Source organism: Larus michahellis, chromosome 6, assembly GCF_964199755.1.
Source record: "Larus michahellis chromosome 6, bLarMic1.1, whole genome shotgun sequence".
Lineage (NCBI taxonomy): Eukaryota > Metazoa > Chordata > Aves > Charadriiformes > Laridae > Larus > Larus michahellis.
In genome coordinates this window covers 30,337,112-30,361,039 of record NC_133901.1, presented here as the reverse complement: position 1 = coordinate 30,361,039, position 23,928 = coordinate 30,337,112, and the positions used below count along the sequence as shown (strand labels likewise).

The window sequence follows — 23,928 nt, the reverse complement described above, 5'->3', positions numbered from 1 at the left end:
CCCCCAAAACGTTTTATTACTCATTTTCAAGAAAGAGAGGCATCATTTTTAATCGCTCAGGACAAAAAAACCCCAACAAACCTTTCTTGCTGGGCATTCAAAACCCCTCCTCAACAGTGGGTCCTGAAAGGTGAGACCGCAGGTGTCTGACGGCAGCTGTTTTTAGAGCAAGGTGAAGCAGCAGCAGCAGCTACTCAGGTTTGCAAGGAAGCTTTAAAGCTGACAATATGCGGCTGGTACAATATTCTTGGAATCAGTACTTTAGGATACAAATATCACACAAGAAGGCAACAATACTCTGTTGACTTTATTCCACAAAACCCAAATGTAATCCACTTCTCAAGTGAAAAGTACCAAGAATTCACTCTCCTGTGCCTATTTTTAGTGTAACCATGAGTGATTCATCTTTCAAGGAAGTCCTGCAGCTTCTACAGATCTACAAGCCAGGAAATTTTAAAGTTTGAGGGACTCCTCCAGCAAACCAAAAGTAGTAATACACGAACAAGACAGTCTTTTTGCTTGTGTTTTCCCACCGAAAAGAATCTTCTTCTGTGCTGCCCAAGATACCCTAAATAAGACGCACCCTAGATGAAGAAAACGTGCTTTGCTTTGGAAACAAGTTGTGACAGTAAATGTAAATGACTGTCAGAAAAAGTAAATGAATCATTCTAATAAGGTATACTGTAATAGCAATGTAGAGAGCCTGGCATGAACTCCACCAAAAACAACGGCCACCAAACTTTGATGAGCCCCAGAGCACAAACAAAACAAAAAAGAGTTTTGCTTTAGTGAGATTTAGACTCAGATAGTTTTAAATAGCCAAAGTAAGAAATACCCTCTGCCACAAAGATTAGCCAATAATATGGATGCTTGGACAGTGCTTTACAAAAACAGCATGAGGACAAAAACATTGGAAGTGTGTACAGGGAAGGTATTTCCTACAATGGAAACAGCCAACTGATTCCAGTCTTTGTCTGGTGCAAAATAACAAGACTACCACCACTCAGACCAAGTAGCCTTTGGCTTCCCTAGAGCTCTACAGGCTTGCCTTTTTTCAAGTTTCATGACCTCTGTACCTCAAAAACCATAATTTTTATTTTGATTTAATTATTGTCATTGCTCATCACCTCCTCATTCACGGGCATCAAGCCGAGATAAAACCCACAGACACAAAGGCCTCAATTCAGTAGCCCACAGTAGCACCCAGTCCTACTTTGAAACATCCTGCCTAGTCGTCTACTGCAGCTCTGAAAGGGCACAAGCCTCCCCCCATGCCCCAAGTCATACCCGACAGCCTTGTGCAGGTGCTTCCGATGCTGTAGTTAATCTTAAGAGACATTAGATGCCTGTGTCTGAAGCAGTTACAGAAAAAGTGCAAATAATCCACACGGTGGGCTAAGGATCAGCGTAAAATTTCTTTAAAATCTATTTGCTTATGCATGGGTTTAATAAAACAAACTCGTTCTTCTGTCAGTGTTTTGAAGATACTAGATTGTTAATCTTCTTTATCCTCCTAAAGATGCACTCTTGAGACTCTCAGCCATAAAAAATAAGGCTGTATAGATCTTCAGATAGGTGTTCAATCTCCCTTTTTCTCCAATGCAAGGTAAGTTACAATCAGCTCCTAATCACCTGGGAAGCTGGGTAGGTGTGAAAGATAACTGGAATAGTATTTCCAGATAATGGAAAACACAGATAAACACTTGTAGAATAGGCAACAATCATCTATATCAAGCAAAACAAACAAAAAAAGAACAACCCACACTCCAAACTCCACAATATACTGTACTTTGAGAAAAAAATTAAAGTTGCAAAGACGAGCTTTATAAATAGTCTGGTGGATTTTTTTTTTAATATGGTAGGTTAATGCCGTATCAGGAGGTAACAGGAGGTTTTCTTCAAGAATGCTTTACAGAAGACTGCCTACACTCTGAGTAGGGCGTTACACAGGAAAGTCGGAACATCCTCCTGCTCCTTCATCCAGCTCTCTGCATGCATGACATATTTACCTCCTCGTCACAGATTGCTTTGGTGTCCCCAGGTTCCACCTCTCCCAATATTCTGTTTGACATGTTTTTGTCACACAGAGAACTCCAGTTTCTGGTTTGTGGGAAGTACCTCTTCCTGACAGCCTTGCTCCCTGATGTTATTCAACACACCAGGTAACTAAGCCTGAAAGTGTCCCTCCTCTGCCTCCTTGTACAGGAAAAGAGCTTTGACAAATGTGCCATCGTTCCACCACTAAAACAACACAGTTGGTGCCCTGTTTACCATTGCTCACAGGCTGCTGCAGGTGTTGGCTGCGAAGTCCTTTAACATAACGGCTTCAAGTCCTCTGATTAGGTCTGTGATTAAACTCTCTTTCTTCTGATGTATTCTCTAGCTGAAGTGTATTTTCACACTGCAGCTTACTCATTCTATTGCTAGGTGCTGAGTGATGAGGGATCAGATAGTGTGTGATAAATTGTCACTGTACAGCTATCTCAAGTTTGTAAAGGAACTTTTGAATTAGAGCTACAATATTATATATTAACTTTTACAAGCAGCTTTTAAAGATGGTCCAATTCAAATATAATGCAAACATAAAGATCAAACACTAAAGATAAATTAAGTTAGTATTTAACAGAACAGTCAAGAGAGTATTAAGTACCAGAAAATATGCACTGTGACTGTGGATGACGACACACCCCAGATGGCTAACATAATGAAGGTGGGTACGTACTCCAGAAGCCAGGGCATCCTGAGCTCTACACTAGTTAATCTAAAGCTGAGCAGACAAACCCAAAAGCCAATTCATTTCTGAACAACAATATACACATAGACATTGTTTTATTCAGTTTATATGCTCCAATGTCACACATTACAGAACCTTAAATTTCTGAGTGTATGATGCCCTTAGAAATCCTAGAATTACCCTCCAACTGGCTAAATCACATCTCAATGGCAGTGTTTAGGAGAAAGCAGTCATTACCACAAGTTCCGCTCAAAGCCAAGACAGAATTCAACAACTCTAAATTAAACACAGATAAAAGCAAAAAACCCATGAAAGGTAATAGTAACAGCAAGGGGAACCTTCACATGCTCTTGGAAACAATAAAAGCTGGGAGCAAACCCTGCAAACTAAGTCTGCATAATAGAGTCTTTTTGTTGTTACTTAAGTTGTGAAGGTATAAATATTGATATTAAGTGGATCAGCAACAAATTGTAGTATCAGTAAGCAGTCTGAATGCACATCATTAAATTGTCAATATACAGACATATTCTGAAATACATTCAGTCTGTAGCAGTTTTTAAAAGTTACGTAAAGGCAAGACTTCTGATAAAGTTTTCCAAAACTTTCTGTTGCCAGATCACAACATCAGATGTTATCACAGAACCCCATCAAAGAACAATAACTCACTGCATTTCCAAAATACAAAAGGGCTCCAGGCATTGAGGCAGTGAGTCAACAAATCTTTGCTTATTTAACAAAGCAACAACATTATGCATTTTGTGTAGCATTTTGCCACCATGCTGTTTGGGTACTATATTTTCTAAACTGAGGGACTAAGAAACTGGGCCTCCTTGCAGCAGAACAGAATTATAGTTCCCAGCAGCAATAAGGATTTAGAACGTGCCACTAGACACGCCTAAAATTGGTATAATGAGACTTTTTAATGTAATGGCAAAGATAATGAAAAACTGTAATCAAACATTTATCTGTTTCAAAAGTCTACTGCTATTTTTGAGACAAATAATTACAAGTGTCAGAAGTCCGTTGCAATAACATGATGGTTCAGTGGTAAAAATGCATTTCAAAATGATTTGACCTAGAACCTTGGCTGGCATTGTGAGCAGCAGCAACTTGTCTAGGGGGTAAGACTGAATAGGTGAATTCACCTTCCTTTCATTCCCAAGAGCAGATTAAGCCATGAAAGTGTTCCACTCTAACATGCAGCTCAGCGCCACATCTTCCATGAAGGAGTTCCTTACCTCTGTGCTTTCCCAATGGAACATAGTATCCTTCCCAAAAGTATACTGGAGTTCAAGCGAAAACATCACCACCTTGGATTCTCACGATACACCTAAGACACTCAAAGCCTTGGAACACCAGTTAAAAGGTGTTAAGCAGCATATTAAGGAAAGGGAAGTTATAATGATTAATCCCCAGAAAGCCCATCTTGCACATCAAGCATTGATTTTGTGTGAGAGGAGTGGAAGCTTATTGAAAACTCACTTCAGGCCTGCAGGAGGTGGAACGATTACAATAGTCTAATCCTATTAGAAAAAAAACAGTTTACTGTACCCCCTAAAAACAAAAAAGGGAGAGCCGATTGTTCAATAAAACTTCCTTGTAGCTCTAAATGTAGAATTTCCACATAGCTCTAAGTTTAGGCAAAGTCACAAGGGTAATCAGTTCACGTGTTCACCACCTATTGTACCACAACACAGAAACTAGCCAGATAACGCAACCAGTGCAAAACTTCCCTGGACACTACCAGGCAAAGCCTGGATCCTGCGAGGTGCTGCGCCGTGGCAGCGGAGAGCACACCACACCTTTTACAACCGGGACACAGGTTTTCCTCCACTTTCAAATTATAAAAGGCTCAACATACACTTGAAAACGCATTCAGTCACCCTGCAGTAGCAGGGCAAGGTTTAGGCTGTAGCATAGTTGCCACTGTTTGCTAGTGTTTGCGTTAGCATGCAACGAGCTCGTAAAACATGGATACAATTGACTTGGTAAGTTTTATGGGTCTTACTCTTTGTTGGTTCAGCACAAAAACTTACTTTTTGTCTAAAAACTTGGTTTTCAGTAAATATACGTTCTCCCATAATATTTATAATAAAAGAATGTTTTGCAGTCAATGTCACTCACTGACTCAATGTCACTGACTTCTTCAGGGCTGATACATGATACAAACGCATATGCACATATACACCCATCTAAATATGTCCAAGCACTATTCCAAGGACACCTACCGTAGTTGTTTTAAATTTCTCATGCGAGACTTATCAATAAAAGAAAAGTGCTACGCGGTAGACTTCTTTGACATAAAACTCCCATGCAACTGCCTACACAGTGTATTTTCAATGCCCCCTGTGCATTTATGGCAACATAGCAATGGCCACACCACCAGTGAAGACGGGGCTTAACATTTCTCTCACATTTACGCATTCCTTTGCTGTTTAATTTAGACGATCAAATATGCTGTTTTGTCTGCACCTGGGATCCCATTATTCCATGCAGACAGCTTCCTAAGCAATGCTGAAGTATTGGTATAAAATGCATTTATTAGCAGAGCTAGAAATACACAGCTAACCAATTTCGATTTACTATGACATAGTTTCTCATGCTGACTTTCTCAATTTTTTTTTTTTTTCTTTTCTCTTCTTACGGGACTTATTTCTTAATTTGTAATTATTGTGTTCCTTCATTACACACAGATAATTTATTAAAAATATTTCAAAGTTTCTAAACAGAAAAAGAAGTCATACCCTGAACAGATCATGATACCTTAAGAAAAAGTAACAACTTGTTTATAAACTATTCTATCAAGATACTGGTTCATTTGGTTCCTTTACTTTTAACTGCTGAAACGGGTCTGCTTGAAAGCAAGATTTCTACTGCTACAGTAACTCCTCATCTCTACTTATTTCAAGCTATCACAGAGGTGGTGACTTGCCAAAATAAAGGAGCAGGACTTCAAATGAAGATAAGGTAATGGGAACAGATCCAATTTGCTTGTTCATGCACACTGGTAATTAAATAAAAGTAAAAAACCCAACCCAAATAAAAAACCCCAAGTTTGACTTATTGACACCTTCTGTCTAGAAGGTTAAGGATTTTTCTAAAAGGTGCCAGAAGGCCTTTAAACTTACTTCCTCATCCTCCTCTTCCTCTTCATCGTCAGACACAATACTATCATTTAATGGCTCTTCTAGAAAGAAGCAAAACAAAATGGTGTAAGAGTACACGTGCAACTTAACAGAACCTCTCGTTATTGCCACTCTTTTACAACAGTAAGATTTAGCTTGCTTCTCAAATAGACATCCTATTCTTTTCATATTGGAATTCTCTGCTCCTATAAAGCACCCTAGAAATCACTGAAATCAATTCATATTTGGGAAGATGGCAGAAACAGAAACACTGTAGAATAGTTCTTTTCTCACAAATCCCACTCTGATGGCCCAGTGTATTTACTGACAAGACTGGAATGAAAGTGTGTGCACTTGGAAGTTTGTCCATTTTTCAACTGACTTTTAATAAAAGAGTCTTTTTAATAGAAGACTCTACTTCTCCCTACAAACATTTAAATATTAGAGCAGGCTGGATGGGGCTTTGAGCAACCTGGCCTAGTGGGAGGTGTCCCTGCGCACTGCAGCGTGGTTGGAAATAGATGATCTTTAAGGTCCCTTCCAACCTAAACCATTCTATGATTCTATACTGCTTTTATACATAAAAAGATAGTGCTCGCGTAGAATGCTTATTGTAAATTTTGGACAAACTCATTTCCCTAGAAAAAAGCAGCCAGGCTTATACTGGAAATCTGTACACTCAACTTTTACTCACCAATGGGACAAAAACTTTTAAAAATACCATTCACAGGTAGAAGAGAAGCAATTCTATAACCTTGATGAACAAATATTGCACAGTGGCAATACAGTGCTTAAATATTTCATTTGTTCTTTTCCAAGCTAGGACCATAAGATATGCTGTCTTCTGCTCTTTCCAAAAGCCAAAGAAAGCAGTTAAACTTGTTCTATTTTTACTGTACAGAAAGATTAAACCACAATTCACCTCCTTTTCAGTATTTACTTTATCTTTCTTTAGCCTTCCTTTCAGCCACAGAAACAGAAAATACAACAAATATTCTACCTTCTTACACTTGTCTATATTAACACAGCATCTACAACTCCTGGGACCTGTCAACGTACTCTCCAAAAAGGATGGTCTCTGCCCCTTATTCAGGATAAGCCATTTCAGATAACAAAGCTACACTCCTCAGTAGAGCAAGCGATGAGCAGAGACAGACCTAGTCCCTAAATCTTGCGTTACAAATTGTATCACCTGTTTATTTTTGCAGTTGACAGCAGTCTCTCATTACTGTGAGGCCACTGGCATGAAAGAAAACAGTCAAGGTCATTCTATTTACAGTCCTAAGACTTTGGGATTGAGACCTACTCAGCCTTTTATTTCTTCTTTATAATTGTAACACAAAAGGAAATTTTAAAGTACATCTGAAATTCAAATCCTGACATTCACTATTCACCCTCCCTCAGACCATCACACTATACTTATTCTTTGAGAGTTTCAACACCAAGTAAAAACATGAGCTTTCATATGGCTTTTGTGAAAGATTTACAGCTCAGATAGCTCCATCTGTTCTTCTGACCTGAATTGAGCTGCTTGATAATAAATTCAATCTGCCGGATCATCTCTGCATTTCCTTCCTTGATAAAGCAGCGCAGGATTTCTTCCATTCCCTGGATGTAGTGGAAAACATTGCTAGATTAGTATTTCATGTGACCACAGTAACAGAGTTTTGCTAGCTAAAATGTCATTGTTTTGTCAGGAAAAACAGAGGCAGTGTGAAACAAACCACCGTGTCCAGCTCTGAGAACTCCATTTTGTTCATACACTTCCCAAAGACAAAAGAAATATGCTGTCTAGATTGCTTCTAGGTTTAAATGCAGAAGCCTCCATGACGAACAGCAAATTTTTACAATAGATCTGCTGCTTCTGCCTTCTGAACTCAGTACACAGTAGTCAACAGAAAAGGGAAAGTTTGCATTCACAGAGAGCACAGTACAAGGTTCAGAGAAATACGCAAATAGCAGGACCAACTTTGACCTTCTCTTAAACCCAGTTTCTCTCTTTGTGGCCCCTTATAGGCTTGATTTTGTGTTTTTAATCATTTAAGATGACTTCCAATCCTCTGTGCTCTGTGAGGTAAAACATCTGACAACAATTATGTGTGCATGACTCTCTAGGTTAATTCTTAAGATGCAAAGATACACTCCTTTGTACCTTAAGCACACAAAGATGCTTAAGATACAAAGGAACGGCTTCCTCAAATCCAGAAATTAAACCACATTCATTACCATTAGACAAACTTTCAGAGGAGATCAATTTGTAGTTCTGTTAAAACCGTCCTCCTGCTGCCTTCCCCAGCTAACCATGTCTATACCAGACAGAAACAAAAGCAGCAAGAGGAACTCATCCTCTTCGTGGCTATTCACCTGTGCAGAACGAATTAAATAAGGGGAAGAAGGAGCAGGTCAAATGAAAGCATCTCCTGGGCCACATCCAGTCTACAAAATGCTAGATGGACAACGCTATTCTACAATACCACCTTTAATTTATAATTCAGACAGAATCCTTCACACTGCTGGGGCTCCATTTCTGGGAAAAGACCAGCAAATATGGCAAAAGCGTTTGAGACATAACATTCGTATCTGCCTGAATATCAAAGGTGGAGGACCTCTTGTGAATTCCCTTCTCAAAATGCCGTGGCTCCTACCTCACAACCTTGCTGCACACTGCTTAACTGGTACCTGTGTGCACGCCATCTTTGGCATACGCATTGATCTTCGTGTTATGCAAAGCACCACTTCTTACCATTGCTCTGGCTTCTTCTCGGACAGAAGGGATGGCAAGAATGCTATACAGTGCTCCATTCACATATGGTTGTATCTAAGAGGAAGAAATAGTCATTCCACCAAGAAAACCTCTTACATTCAACCCAGCTAACTATAAGCAAAATTTAAGAGTGAAGATGCAGAACAACTATGCTCAGAGAGTTTAACCAGGCCAGCCTGCACTTGCAAGAATTCCCACTTAGGAAGCAGTGAACTTTCAGAATGCAAATATACTGGGATACGGTTGATTTAAGTCAGTACTGCTGCATGCCAATTTCCTCCCCACTCCTTCTGAAAATGTATCTTGCAAATTGACCTAGCCCATAAAAAAAAGGGGGGGGGGCAGGGCGGGGAAGAGAAAATCAGAAAAAGAAGGTTAGTTTCTGACAAATACTAGTGGCAGTACAAAAAATAGGACAAAGAACGGGGACAAGACTGTGTCAGCATGAACTCAGGTCAGGCTTCAAGCACTGTAGCCTTAAGCAGGATGATAAAAGCTGTAGCAGCCTAAAACCATCCTCTCACTCTGCTGCCTGTTACTGTCCCTCAGCAGAGGCAAAAAACCAGCTAGCATGAAAGCTCTGTATTATGGTTAGTGAAAGCCACCAGATCTGTCAAAATGAGTTTTATCAGCACTTATGTGACCCTTAGTATTGGCCAATTCCTTTTGAAGCGCTAAGATTCCCAGTCATCCTCTGTCTACACCCTTGGAAAACTGAAAAATGAGCTAGGCTAGGAGCAGGGGAAGCAAGGAAAGGTAAGGGACTGGGATTTACACAAGGATTCCACAGCTGCGCAGAAAGCTCTCCTGGCACCCAAGAGCGTTGCTTTCTACCTTTGGCTTTGATAACAAAGCTTCTATCAGCTGCGCTGGTGCAAACTAGGTCATAAGAATGCACCCTCTGAGAGAAACTTCAAGGTCATTCTAAGGCACGGAATTCAACAGTACAATAGCATTTCTAAATACTTCAGTCTAGGGACTGGAATGTTATTTTGTATTAGTATGTATTGTATTAACTCTCATCATTCACAAGAACAAAAGCTAGTGAAAGAGTCCAATAAAGATATGCCAAGTTTCATATTAACCAGAACACTGCTAGTAAAGAACCGATCTACAGCTTCTAATGAATTCATAAAACGCAGTCTAAACACTTTGTTGAAATCTATTCTCTACTTTAAGTTATAAATAAAAATACAATCATTGTGTATAAACGTTAAGACACCAGAGTTTAATTTCATTTTTACTAGAAGTCCCCAGATACCTTGCACAATCATCAAGGAATCATTCCAGAATAGCCCGGTAAAAATTCTGCCTCCCTGTGATTTCAACTTCGTACAATATTTGCCCACATTTTCTCCTGCCTTGAATTTTACTCCATGGTTTAAGAAGCAGCCCTCTGCAGAGACGGCTGAAGCAATGCTTTATATAGCAGACAGCAGGTATCACAGTGATGTGCTAAAAAGCATTAGGTAGAAATAACTAATAGTTTTTAGCATTTTCCTCTGAGGTAGTTTAATTTAGCATCTGGGATGCAAATGTCTGGAGACAGAAAAGAACCGAACCGAACCACAAAAGGGTTAAGTAGCAGGTTAAATGAAGTGGTAGATAAAAAGGTATTAGGGCCTGAATGTCACAGATGTACTGCTTTCTTATGATATTCCTTAAAACTACTAGCAAATTTGCTTCTTTGCACCTGATGTTTTGCATAATGGGCTTGCACCACACATTGTTCTTCTCATGAACCAGTTAAACTTGAGATGATTTGGTGTGAGATGACATTTAAACAGCATCTGAAACTGCAATCAAGAAGGCACGTGGATTGCATGATAACTATGCATCTAAAAGACTTTCATTCTTAGCTGCCAACATTTGTTGAAGGAAGATATAATTATGTCTAGAAAGACCAGTGCCCAATGAAATAAAATTTACATAATTGTGAATTTCAGGAAAATTTCACACAATTAATTACACGAGGGTCTAACAAGGGAAACAAGACCAATTTATTTCTTCCATTTCTTCCTTTCTTGCTTTTTTTTAATCTTTAATTTTTCTTTCCACATTTTCCTTAGCCCAAAGTTTGCTGTATAAATACCTCATGATTCTCATGGCCAAGAAGATTAGAGAGAACTTTGAGCACGTGGTTTGCGATCCTTGCACACATTTTCTTCCCTGCAAAGTGAGAAAACATAAATATGCTTGAAAAAATATAACAGATCAGAGCAAGCTTCTTTCTTACTTCTTAAAATCAGTGCTAAATATAACTTACATGGAGCAATACTATTCCTTGTTCCTGCCAAACGTTGCTCAGCATAACTGAGCTGAAATCAGTGGAGTTACTCTGGATTTACACAGCTGTAATCTTGGACAAGATACAACACAAAGGGATTTTAAAAAGTTTAACAGAGGCGTTATTTTCCTTATGGCAATCAGTCAATTTTTCACCCTTACCTTACTTTCCTTTCTAAAAGGAAACTTACTTTAAGCTTCTTTTAAGTCTCTTGGACATAGACAGGACCTTATTTTCTTGGGGGGAATCTCTGCATTGTAGAAGTGAAACATGCAAATGTTTCACTTCACAAGGTGAAGTTTAAGTCCTTGCCATTACTCATCAACTCGGTTCTGACTTTCTTTTATTCAAACAAATCTCTTACACAAGTATAAAGTGTCCTTTTAAGAATGGCAATCCTCACATGCAGATATGAAAAAAGAATCAAATCTTAGAGGATTCCAATGATTAACTGCTTAATTCTTTAGATTTTGGTGAAGCTAACCTCCACAGTTTGGGATTCTTGGGAAAGAGATCTGCTCAAAAGCATTGGTTATAACACTCAAATATCTCTGGTCACGTGAGTCCCTGCTACTAATTATAGTCACTTGAAAGAATCCAAGTATATCAGAAAAAAGGATTCACGATCTTCCCTTATCCATTTCTTGGAATAAGGTTGTAATTCAAAAGGTAAGACACCTGCACTCCGCAGACAGAGATTCATGAGCAAGGCAACAGAATACTCCAGTGTGTAATCAGACAGGCAATCTGTATCTCTTAGAACATCAACCAGCCAGAAAATGAGCCCATCTTTGATCATTGCCGACTGCAGTGCACGCCTAGGATTAAAAAACAAAAAGCCCACAAAAATGAGACCACAACATAAATAGCTTTCAAATATACTTATAGCTAATATAAGCACATTAAAACCCTGCATCATCTACCTGCTATACACTAACCTGCCAACAAAAAAAAACACCTGGAACTTCACATTTTGGCAGAATCAATTAAATTAAGGAATTAACAAAGCCTGAAGAAATTGAAGATGCAGATTCCCATAGGGTTAGAGGACTAAAATACTGTTAGGTGGGCTAGGGTTTTTTGTGTTCTGTTTTGTTTTTTTAAACCTCCAAACTGCTGAGGTAAGCTTCTTCATTGTTTTCTAAGGCTTCTAGCTCCACTTAAAATTGCATTTTCAATTGTCTTAAAATGGTAAAAGAGCCGGCTACACACAACAGACCCATAAAATAAATTAATTACCTCGTCTGCCACAGGTAGCCATAGCATTTTGTATTGTTGATTTGATAAATGAGATTTTTTGCTTAAATCTATTTGCTCTTTTCTCTAGAGACTCTTAAATCATGTATTCTTTTAACTCAACCTGTAGCTGCCTTCAAAGAGTATACTGAATAAAGTGCCAGGTGGTCAGCTGTGTTCTCCTGCAGCAGATATTGCTTGCTTTACAATACAAAAAAGTAGTATATACTGGTAGAAAGATCTTACAGAAGAACACCATTCTAAATCACATTATTTCTAATGGGCAGTAAGTCTAAATTACAAAGATCAAATCAGGTATTTTCCTGGTCTTAGTACTTGGGATTTGGATTACTCAGGAAAGCTCATACACTTTCTCAATCCCGGGATTTTGGCATGGCATGGACTGAGCAAAACAAGGGAGCATTTAATAAAAAATAATAATTAAAAAGAAGTCCCTCATGTCAAGCATCTGGAATTAACCTTCTATAAAATTAACTATCATTTTTTGGAAAATAAAAAACTTTCACATTTTCAGTATCTTAGGCCCCAAAATTCAAACTAACATGTACTATCAACAACTGCTACAACAGAAAAATCATATTCTCTAAGATTCATTTAGGATTTCAAGGCGGAGAGTACAAAGATATATTCTCTTTCATCTCAAATATGTATAAGATATCATGTTAGGAAGCAGTGCAGAATTTTACCCAAAGCACATTTACATGTGCTTCATCCAGACAAGTTCTAAATAAGGCAAATCCAAAAGCAGCCCTGATTCTTCAACAAGCTGAAAAAAACAAATAAAAAAAGACCCCAACACTTGCAGTCTTAATTTAGAAGAAACATGAATGAAAATAACAAAAGCTAAACACATACACATACCTCCTTACATCTAGTTAACTATTCAGGCCTGAACATGCCTCCTGAGTACTGTGAAAACAGAGTTCCTAAATCATATTTATTTGATAAATGAGAGCAACTTCATGCCCTTTACTGCTTTTGCACATTTCTTTTGTGGTGGGCATTTGAGTCAGACTGCTAACGCAAAAGTAAGAAACAAGGCAGCCCATGCATAGACGGCTCCAGGAAAGCGGATCAACAGGATGAGGATGAAATCCCTGAAAAATGTTTGCAGAAAGGATAATGAAAACCTTATGCTCCGGAATGTAATGCAACTTTTTTTTTTTCTACATAGGATCTTCAGAACTTTCTACATTAAGATTTTCACTTTGTTCAATTAAGGAATACATATAAAGCACACAAGGCTATTGCAGATGTACATCTGCTCGAGTCTTGACAGCTGATAGGAAGTCAGGTTAATTCAGTCAGCAAACCCGAGTTCTCCGCCATAATAAATGACACTGCTTTCATCAGTCATCAGAAGTTCTGATGATTGTTATGGGAAAATCAAGTGCTCTTCTTTCCTCCCTGAACAGAGCCTAACTAGCCTGCATTTCCTCTCCTGCTGTCACCACTGCTTGCTGTGCTTTCATCACCTGAGGCTGAATTTCTGTAGAGCCCCCAGAACATTCTCCCATGTAAGGGAATCCTTGTCTTCAGCTTTCAGTCTCTCCTCCAGCATTCGCAGCAACACTGGATTCCGAGAAAGGTAGACACGACCTGGTGAAAAAAGTGATGAAAGAAGAGATGCTGAGATATCAGTTTATGATAGAAAAGCTCCCTCTCCTTGGAAAAGTAAAAAAGTAAGCAGTTTTGACCTCAGTTTCTTCTTGATAAGCCACAATCTTGTGCCAAGACCCAAACAAACCTGCACAAATGAGTTGTCTAGCAGACCAGTTGCACTCAATCCAGCCACTTGAGGCATTAGAGGCCCCCGGTTGCCAAGTTAGTACCACACAGAATCCACTTATTCCTCTTTTAGTACATGCTTTCTGATCTATCAGTTTTGTACACTCTAGGAAAAGACAGAGATGTCCAAAGAGCTCAGTAAAGTTAGGTACCCTACTGTTATTGACTTTAAATAGGATTTCAGTTCCTAGCAATAGTTAGCTCCTTAAGTAGCACCAAACCAAGGACTAATTTGCGACAGGCAGAGATACAAAGCTGCATATATATGTAATGAAACAGCAGCGACGCACAAAGATTTATTCAGGTGAGGACCAGGAAGATGCAAGAGCAGCTGCACTAACTACTGTTGCACAGCCTGGTAGCAAGTCTGTCTACAGGACCTTTAATTAATGGTGATTTTTCTTCTTTATTTATTTTTTTAATCCTCATGAAGAGGCTGAAGATGATACTAAAGGCAGCACCTGGATAAGTTCCCACGTAGACCACAAATCATCAAAAGAAGTTAGAAATGTTGAATATACAGTGTCAAAATAAAAACTTTCAAGATCCTGAAAAACTTTTTTGAATGCATGCAACAAAAGACCATGAATGCCTAGAAAAAGGGTGCAAATAAGTCTCTAAGTTTCCACATGCAGCGGCATGCACTTGTAAAGTACCAAAAAGCCAGCATTATACGAAAATGCTGTCTCTCGCAGCAAATCTCTTACCTTCTGCCAGTGAAGCAAAAGCATTGATGAGCCTTGCCGTATACTGTCTGACTACCTCACTCTTAGAATATAATAATTTGAGGACACTTTTCTGAAAAAGAAAGGAAGCATTAATAAAAACTCACCGAAGCAGGAAAAAAAACGTCTTCTGTAATGTTTTAAAAGCTTCATAAAATTTTCACAGCAAAAAAACTTTAAATGCATGTCGATATCTTAAGTAATGTAAATATGATTTAAAATTTCCCAGGTTTTGTGGTTTTTTTTATTGGCAGGGAGCTGAGGGAGAGATGGAAAATGAACAAATAAGCAGATTAGAGCTCCTCAGCTCAGTCTATTAAAAATTCATTAAGCTCCATGGTGTACGGTGAGAATTATAATGAACCAACACAGTTACCAGTTAAAGCTGATATCTAAAATTACTATTTAGTCAGTGATAAAAAAAAATATCTGTCAGTTTTGTTGATGAACTTAAACGCAGTAATGTTACCTGAATAGGAGTGCTATTGTTTGACAACTAAGAGTGTGGGAAAGCAGCTCAGTAACTTACCAAGAGCACCACATTGCAACCTATTTTTAATCTGCTTTACTTCAGGCATTACTTACACATAACTTTCCTCTTACAGAAATTTATTGGGTGAAAAACAGATCATTGATTTAATAATCCTTTAACATTTCTAGTGAAGTTACTGTTGCACTGACAATGGGAGCCACAAGGTAACAAGTAGGCTCCCTGCTCCAAACAACTGGGGACCTCAACTATGCACAAAATTCACTATTACAAATGAAAAAAGTTGCATTTTTGTTAGCAATAGTATTGGATTATCAGTGACTGAAGCAACCTTTCAAAATCAACATACCAGCAATTCCCCTTTCTAAAGAAAGGTAACAACCCATTCCAAATTCACAGAAATACTGTTGAACATGTTATTACAAGTGCATAATCAGGTGTTCCGTAGAGGTACCGAGACTGAAGTCCTAATTTAGTTCTTATCCTTGATCAGTGGAATGGTTTGAAAATATTATCTAACAATACATAATCACTCAAAAAGAGACATAGCATCTGATAAGCAAGAGCTAACTCCTAAGTAAGGGGTTCAGTAGGCTTCTGCTCAACTCACGGACATCAAGCACCAGGAGAGGTGACAAACTTCCACTTGTCTACAAGAACTGTAGCTACACTGAGAGCTCTTGTAATGCAAACCTTTGTCCATCACATTTAAAGACTGGGATGCAGAAGTTAAATGTATCACACGATTTTGGCACTATTACTTTTTTTTCCCCCTTCCAGAGAGTGATACGTTGTTCTGATCAGCACTTTATAGAAACAGATAAGCAATATCACATACAAGTTGGAGGAAAACCCTTTCCAGCTGACCTGACAGTTGCTGTGGCAGTCTAGGAGGTCGTTACTGATGTAGGCTTGCAGGACAGTGTCTCTCTGTTCTCCAGGATATGATGTTGTCAAGCGCTAAAATAAATAACAACAAAAATAAACCAGTCAAATAACTAAACGGTGACGTGAACTGATGACCGCTGAAGATTTTAAAGGTGCTGATACTCAATAGTTGAGAAACCTCTTCTCAAAGGGAGAAGGAATTCAACCTCAGTGATCTAAGGGAAAGAGATGAAATGAACTGACCTGACCTCAGCTCAGTGATCCACTACAAAACTGTTAATTGGGAGCTCTCATCACTGTCCATACAGGAAGCATTACTTCCCATGAAGTTAAAAAGCTCCTCTAATAGCTACAGATGTGGTGCTTTTCTAAAACATCTGAGACAGAGTACTGGGCTAGAAGAATGACTGGTCAGACCCAAAGGATGTTTTTTTTAATGTGAAAATGGACATTGAAGCTTGATCAGAATTCCACTATTATCATTTGTCACGTCTGTCATTTTGAACGCACCAGCTTCCTTTTCAGCAGGAAAATGTAACTTCCTGTTGTCACCTTTTATTTTTCTGAAACATCATTACATGATCCGAGCCAAACAAAATGTAAGCTCTTGTAGAACACCCTGATTATAAAGGAAAACTGGTGATTAGAGTCAGGTATTTCTTTGATACGGCAATATTTATATAAATCTAAACCACGGTAATACATGGAAAGAGGAACTGCCTAAACCAACAAAAATTTCCTTGAAAACATGTCAGAAATTACTTTCACTGAAGATCCCAGGAATTCCTATCTGGCTTTCCTCTGACGGGCAGAGTACTGCTACAATACATACCTACTGCCTGGGCTTTCTTCATCATCTCAAGAGCTTCAGCAAGCTTCACTGACAAAGAGAAAAGTTGCCTACAATGCCTAACTGATCACCAGAACAATCATCTTGCTCATAAGATAGATTTTAGTTCTGGACTCCTCCAGAATGGACCTATTTCTTTATTTCTGTGGAGGTCGTCTCCCTTACCCAGCGCAGAGCCTGCAGTAAGAAGGCCTTGAGACGATCATTCCCTGTAATCAAATCTTTCTTCAATTTCTCATAATCCAAAGAGGGCAACAATGGCACATCCTGCACCTTCCTATAATGCAAATGGAAAAGACATTTATCAAAACTTTCTCTCCTTATTCAGTGCAGCTGATGTTACTGAGGTGAGAAGAGCCAAAACAGGAAGTCTGCTTCAGGAAAAAAGCTTCCACTTTTTTACACCTTTGTTACTTTTATTACCATTACCATGCTAGAACAACAGACTTTTTAAACTTGGACTTATTTTTTCACCATGCATGCAGTTCATTTACTTGCAGACACTAAACACTGACAACTACCTAATTGATAATCCAAGCTTTTCAGTGGCACAAAACAGTACAGTGACGTCCTTTTTTGCCCTGTGTGGGCCACAAGAGCGTCAAGGCAGCAGTTTGTGGCTCTTAGCACACAGTCATGAACAGACACAGTCACAAACTGCAGCTCCAACTTTACCTCTAAGCCCTCATGCACACAGAAACGTCTTCTCCAAGGCAAAGGTGGTAGGCTGAATGGATTTTTATGGGCTGGACTACGCTGGCGTAACATAAGACTTAATACTGGACCACTTTCCATGCACCAGTACTATCTTGCTATTTTGAATTTTAACACTACAATAGAAGTTTCACCTAACAAAACTGCTTCTGATCAATGCTTTAATGTTAATATTTAAATATATTCCACTAAGCAATTTTTGCTTCTACCTTCCTATCCTACCACTTTTCAAAAGAAATTTCAAGTTATATGTATAATTATCCCTTTAATTATCCTGTAAGCAACATAAGGATCAAAACAGTGTCTCAAAAATTTAATAAAACATTCACCTCAGATATACCCTCTCTATTTGATCTTATAAACCAAAATTTATTAAGTCAGTCACAAAAAAATTAAACTTGAAGCACCCAAAAATCCACGTTACTGATTCCCCCCTTTCCTGGATTTGTGAGGAGCAAACAAATTACAACAACAGGACTGCATTGTGCGGAAACAGCAAAGAAAATACAGCAACCAACTCACAGGTGTGGAGTGGCAGATTTACAGGATTAGCAACATCCTGCTGAAATTAGGATGTTACTGAACCTGCCCAACAGAAGAATACGGATCACACAATATTTGCAAACAATGTTCACTGAGCTCAGAGGAAGCACACAAAGGATGCGTGATTCCCATTTGCAGACAACTGGCAAGGCACTTCAGCTTACTAACCCTTCTTCCTCCTCTCTACCGAAATAAATGAAGCTCAGCAAGAAATACTTACACAGGGGCTAAAGATGCTCTTAACATTGTGGAAGCCTGGATCAGAAAGAGAAAGAAAAACAGAAATCACAACAGATTAGCCCAAATTTCACACCAACAATGTTACTAATGAGGTCCACAGCGAATTCTTTCACTGAGGTTCTGCAGTTCTTTTTCTATAAAACCTATGTTGCAAATTAGAAACACAGCTAAAAAGAGAAGACATCAATGTTTATCTTTCTTTTCCCTTAAAGTGTTTCACAGGTAAAAATCTCTTTTGTTATGATCTGGCTAGGTTATCTTCACTGTCATACTCAAAAAATTACCTATACGTGAAGAATTTTAAAAAATAAATAAAAGGAAAAAACATGAGTAGAAACTACCATACAAAACACACCGCGGAAGATGCAGACCTTGTTAAACACATTTGTTGACTTAAAAAATTTTAATACCTTAAAGGTGCAGTAATATTCTGCTGGGGACATACCACACATTACAGCATCCAAACGTGCTACAATTCTCTGTTTTGACACTAACATTATCTGAGTGTCTGTAGTTATTAATATATATGCCTATATATAACTATCGATATGTAAAGAAAGGACTATTTATTCTAGCATGGATAAAACCAATATGGAACAGCATGGCATTCTCAGAGGTTCTGCCTAGGATAAGTTCAATTTAAGCCTGGATATTTCCTCTCTGATGCAGTGTGACACAGAGCATATGCAGCAACCACTGTTGCACAAGTCAAAGCTTAAAAATATCAACATCACATAAAAGTTGTCTGCTTCAGTAAATATTTTTTGCTAGAGTGAATTGTATGTGAGCCAAGAAGCAGCAATTCTGGCATAAGAGTGCTTCATATCATGCATTCTGATGTCAACTATGTGCCATATTCGCAGAATATTCAGTGTCATCTCTTTGTGTTGATCTCCCTACTCACTTTCTAAAAAATCTCTCATTACCACTTATGCCTTTAAAACTGGTCTTTTCTTCTAACCTAGCCTCTTTCAATGGGAGCTATACAATCAATGTCTATTGTCAGATTTAAAACTGAGGGATTTAGGAGACAAAAAGCATGAAATACCATAGAGAATATTGAATTACATCATCTGACATATTCTCGAACGCGACCTCATGGGTATCGTTCGTAATACAAGGAACTACTCTCTGTGAAATAAACTTTTGTTTATGTGTGAATATAATGTGAAATAAACTTTTACGCACGTTGGAATGCATTTTATACTACGTTTAAGTCAATGAATGACTTGTACATGATAAACAATTAACAGGTCATACACTTCAAAATTAACCTGTCTTGACAGCAGTTCTCAAATCATAGTTCATTTTACACAATAGGAAAGTCTTTCAAAATATTATATCTACCTAAACCGTTTCCCCCTCATTTATTTACATTCGTTTTCCTTAGCATTTTTGATAAATATAAAAAGTTATCTTTTGTTTAAACAAAACTCTTTTCCCAATCAAAACCTATCATCTTACAATCGAGTGTGCAACGAAATCACAAATCATTTTTGTTGACTTCCTCCGCACCCTCCTCCATTAAAGGAAACGGGGAAGAAAGTGACTGTAGTATGTTAAAGTGACAGAAATAACAGAGCCCTTGAAGATGAGAACATAAGGCAAAGAACATGAGTGAGAAAAGAAATAGAGCAGGTCACTAATAAATAGATGTACTTATGCACAGATGCAGAAGCTCTCTGCTTTCAGCAAAGTCCTTTTTACCCACCACTTCTTTGTTGCTTTACAAAGAAAAACATTTGCTCCAGCCAAAATCCAGCTAAAGGATGTATAATTGGTAAAGATACGTGCATCACCCTTCCACACAAATGAAAACTTTTTGGCAAGTGTAAGATTTTACAAGCTTTTATAAATTTCAAACTACAGAAACTTCAATTGGAAAAACATTCAGATTTTTAAAAATCAATCAGACCAAGCAGGACAAAGTCCTACTAATTACCAAACTACTTTTAAAGCCAGCAGATGGAGCACAGCAAAGCATTTAGTAGGGTTTGGCTCTGTTGGCTACCTACACCAAAAAGGCACCCCACAGTGAGACAGACCCTATACCGGAGCTCTGGGGGCCGGAGCAGTGGGATGGAGAGCCTTCTTGTCTAGCGCTCACTTTTCTGATCAGAACCAAGTTTATCAGTCTAGAATGTGCCAGGAGGAAGGAAGCTCTCCCAGGCTTTTGGTGTTTCTGGGAAAGAATGAGGGATACAGTTCATATTACATCAGGTTCAATAAGAAATGGGGAAAAGTTTTCAGGGAGAGTTTGTCCTTCACTTCTGAATCAGACTGACTGAGAAGCAGGAGGAATCAAACCATGTTACAGGCAGAAATTTACTTTCTTCATCTTCATCCATGTTATTGCAATTAGTCATAAGTAAACTAATCTGTATCCGTCCAGTGCGGCACACTGGGTAAGACATTGGCTTGAGTCTCAGGAGATGTGCCTCTAGTCCTGATTTGGCGACTGATTGCAGACAGAATTTAAACGTGTCATTCCACGTCTCTGGGCCTCAATTTTTCTCATTTGGAAAGCAGATGCAGGCATAAATCTCTTGAATAAGATGGTTTTTTAGATCTACCAATGAATGGCAGTGCACAAGAGCTAAAAATTATTTTACAATTAAACAATCGGAAGCTCATGGCACAGACACCACAAACAGAAAACCAACAGATTTAGTGTTTGATTATTACAGAAGAATGCTGCGAAATAAGTTAACAACAGCTGATACTGTACAGTAACAACTCTGCTACAAGTATTTTCCTGTTTTGGAATTTATTTAGACCTCTACTTTAAGTAATTTTATGAGAACAAGGATTGCAGTAAAATTTTGCTAGAGAATTATATTTCTTCACTGGGCATTTTTTGGCAGTTAGGCAACCCAGCAGCTCTCTTGTGGCTCGCAGGGCTGATTTCAGGGTCCACGCTACTTTGGGGCAGAGAGCTGAGACACCTGCAAAGCACAGAGCCACACAGCGAGCCAAGGGACAGCATCGCACGCTCTCTGTCTCCTGCTGAATGGGTCTGAAGAGAGATTTTCAATCAGTTCAATTTTCAAACAAGTGATCCAAATACAGTACCACTGAGTTCTGATCATTCAGTTTAACATCCAGGCTACCTCTTGCCATAGGGTCTCAACTTTTCATCTTTTTATCCTCATTTTTAAAGAGGAAAGACATGTGTCACCCCAAATCCTCAGAACCCCGCTACCCTACCAGCCTTTCCCTTCCTTATACCTTGGCCTCTCCAGTTCTCGCTCCCAGACCACTGCCAGGCTGGCTGGCACCACCTCTGCACCCATCCTTTCCTTGGCTCTTGTCCCAGGACAGAGCTTGAGGTGATGTCCCCTGCAAGCCATAACAGTTTGTACCAGCCCCACGCCTCATTTTTAATGCCGGCAGATTTGACCAGCTGGAAGCAGCAGCCTCGGCAATAGGAAGCACTGGGTTCATGGCTTCCTTCACAGTAACATTTCTAATTAAAAGAGTGAAATACAGACCCGTCCTAACATTTCATTTTAACTTGGTTTAATACTCTTATTCCTTAAGCAGAGTGTTCTTCTCCGCCTCACAAACCACCTTGCCCCATACAAGCGGGAAAGGGTAAATGCACATTACAAATTCCCTAGCAGGCAGCCCACCAAAGCAAATACACTTCAGCTGCAGCACCTCCTTTCACATTTCACTAGGTAGTACTTGTTTGTTTGTTTCCATTGTTTCTTGTCTTTGGTAGGGATGTGAGATGTCCCAATCTCAGGATATTTACCCAGATATTTACCCAGGATATTAACGCAGTATCTGTGTTAAGCTCTAGTTCTTGACTTGCACATTAGCTTTCACAAAAGGAAAACCACACCTCAAATACAGCTGGGTCCTACAAATCAGCTCTTGGGCTTCCTTCCATCAACATGCTTACTTCATTTAAGACAGATAATCTAGCCAGTGGAAAAAGGTCATCGTTTTCACGATGTGGAAAAAGGTCATCTCTGTACACAGCAGATCCAAAGCCAAGCTTCCACATGCATGACTTGCGGCAGGAGTGCCAGCTAAACCAGCCTTCACTCCTCTCAACACATCGCTACCACGGAAAGCAAAAGCAAGAGATCCTTGGAAACAAAAACCTGCCCTACCACCAAATTAATAACAAACCTCTTTTTAAGTTCTTTGCAAAACTTTAGCCATATGCTTTTAAAAACAGTCTTCTATGTTGCAGATACACGTAAAAAACATGAAGCCTCTTAAAATTATTTTTAGGAACAAAGGGATACATTTAACTGAGGAAAAGGTTAATATTGAAGTCTGGAAGAGGGCAGAACAGAACCCACTTCGGCTTTTTGGTTTTTTTGATCCTCACAGATCTGTTCTTCCCTTTCCTGGTGTTAATACTCAAATCTAAATGCTGAACTCTGATATCTTTGTCATTTCTGTGGAATAGTGGAAAAACTCCAACTGTACTGTGCTTTTGAGACACAGAGAGAGAGTATTTGGATGCAGGCAAGTTAGGACTTATCTATAACAGCTGCTTTTAAATAATCAGACATGAGAAACTAAAACCACCGGCACTGTGAATTCATAGCCCTCAAAGCACTCTGTTTTAAGTAAATTCTTTATATTCTTATACAGTTAGAAGAAACATTATAATCTCCATCTCCAGGTGATGAAACCAAGGCCACAGACTGAAAGGCAAACAGAGTCAAAGGCACAGCTCACAGGTAACTTCCTCATTACACATCCAACATGTCAACCATCAAACGATGCCTCAATCAGCCAAATTTACATTGCTTCTCCGTACTTCCAGTTTTCTTAGATTAAAAAGCATTTCTTTCCTCAGTATTTTCTACCAAGCTCTTTCCCCAGTCTTACCTTTCCTGGAACAGTTTAATATTAATTCAAGCTTTTGAGTAACAGTATTCCTGAAATTGCCAGTGAATGAAAGAGCGTGAAGAACATGGGGCATACATGACTCATCTGCGATACAGGACGCCCAACATTCACAGATTCAGTCTCGAACAAAATACTTTTCATTCAAAACCTATCTTGAGACAGAACCATTTGTCATGATTGAAACACATGCAGAAACTAGGTGTCTTAAGGAAAGGAAAAGAAACAAGCATAAGAAAAGAACAGCCCAAGCACAGCTCATTCTGGTAGGATCATGGGGTATGACTTATGTTTGTGTTGGTTCTTGCCAAAGCCAAACCAGGTGCCGTATTAAGTCAAGTAATTCTGTCACAATGCAGATTAGCCACAGATGGCAGCCCTTCATTTTTGAACGAAGCAAGGCATGAATATGAACAGCATGGAATAAAACAAAGTTCAAAGAGGAAAAAAAAAATATATCAATATTTATAAAAGAAAACACATGCATTTCATGCACAAGCCAAAACCACAATTGATTTTGTCAAATACTGTAGCCCTGTATTTGAACGAACTCCTCTTTGCTATTTGATGTATATATTCATAATATGCTGAAGGCTAAAGCTGAAAGCCAGATTCTTGTCCTCAGTTACTACTCTGAAAATGTGCTATAAG

General features: G+C 38.8%; 1 protein-coding gene across 5 annotated transcripts in view; it reads right to left on the bottom strand.

Moving 5' to 3' along the window:
• ARMC9 (armadillo repeat containing 9) overlaps nt 1-23,928 on the bottom strand; it is a 72,270-nt gene that overhangs the window by 22,534 nt on the left and 25,808 nt on the right. For all 5 annotated transcript variants that reach the window (XM_074590955.1, XM_074590956.1, XM_074590953.1 and 2 more), the window contains 10 exons: nt 18,386-18,420; nt 17,074-17,185; nt 16,038-16,130; nt 14,663-14,753; nt 13,643-13,766; nt 11,589-11,728; nt 10,716-10,792; nt 8,603-8,677; nt 7,377-7,467; nt 5,863-5,921 (listed from right to left, as the gene is read on the bottom strand). In XM_074590955.1, coding sequence (XP_074447056.1) covers nt 5,863-5,921; nt 7,377-7,467; nt 8,603-8,677; nt 10,716-10,792; nt 11,589-11,728; nt 13,643-13,766; nt 14,663-14,753; nt 16,038-16,130; nt 17,074-17,185; nt 18,386-18,420 — 897 coding nt within the window. The remainder of the gene's footprint in view (nt 1-5,862; nt 5,922-7,376; nt 7,468-8,602; nt 8,678-10,715; nt 10,793-11,588; nt 11,729-13,642; nt 13,767-14,662; nt 14,754-16,037; nt 16,131-17,073; nt 17,186-18,385; nt 18,421-23,928) is intronic.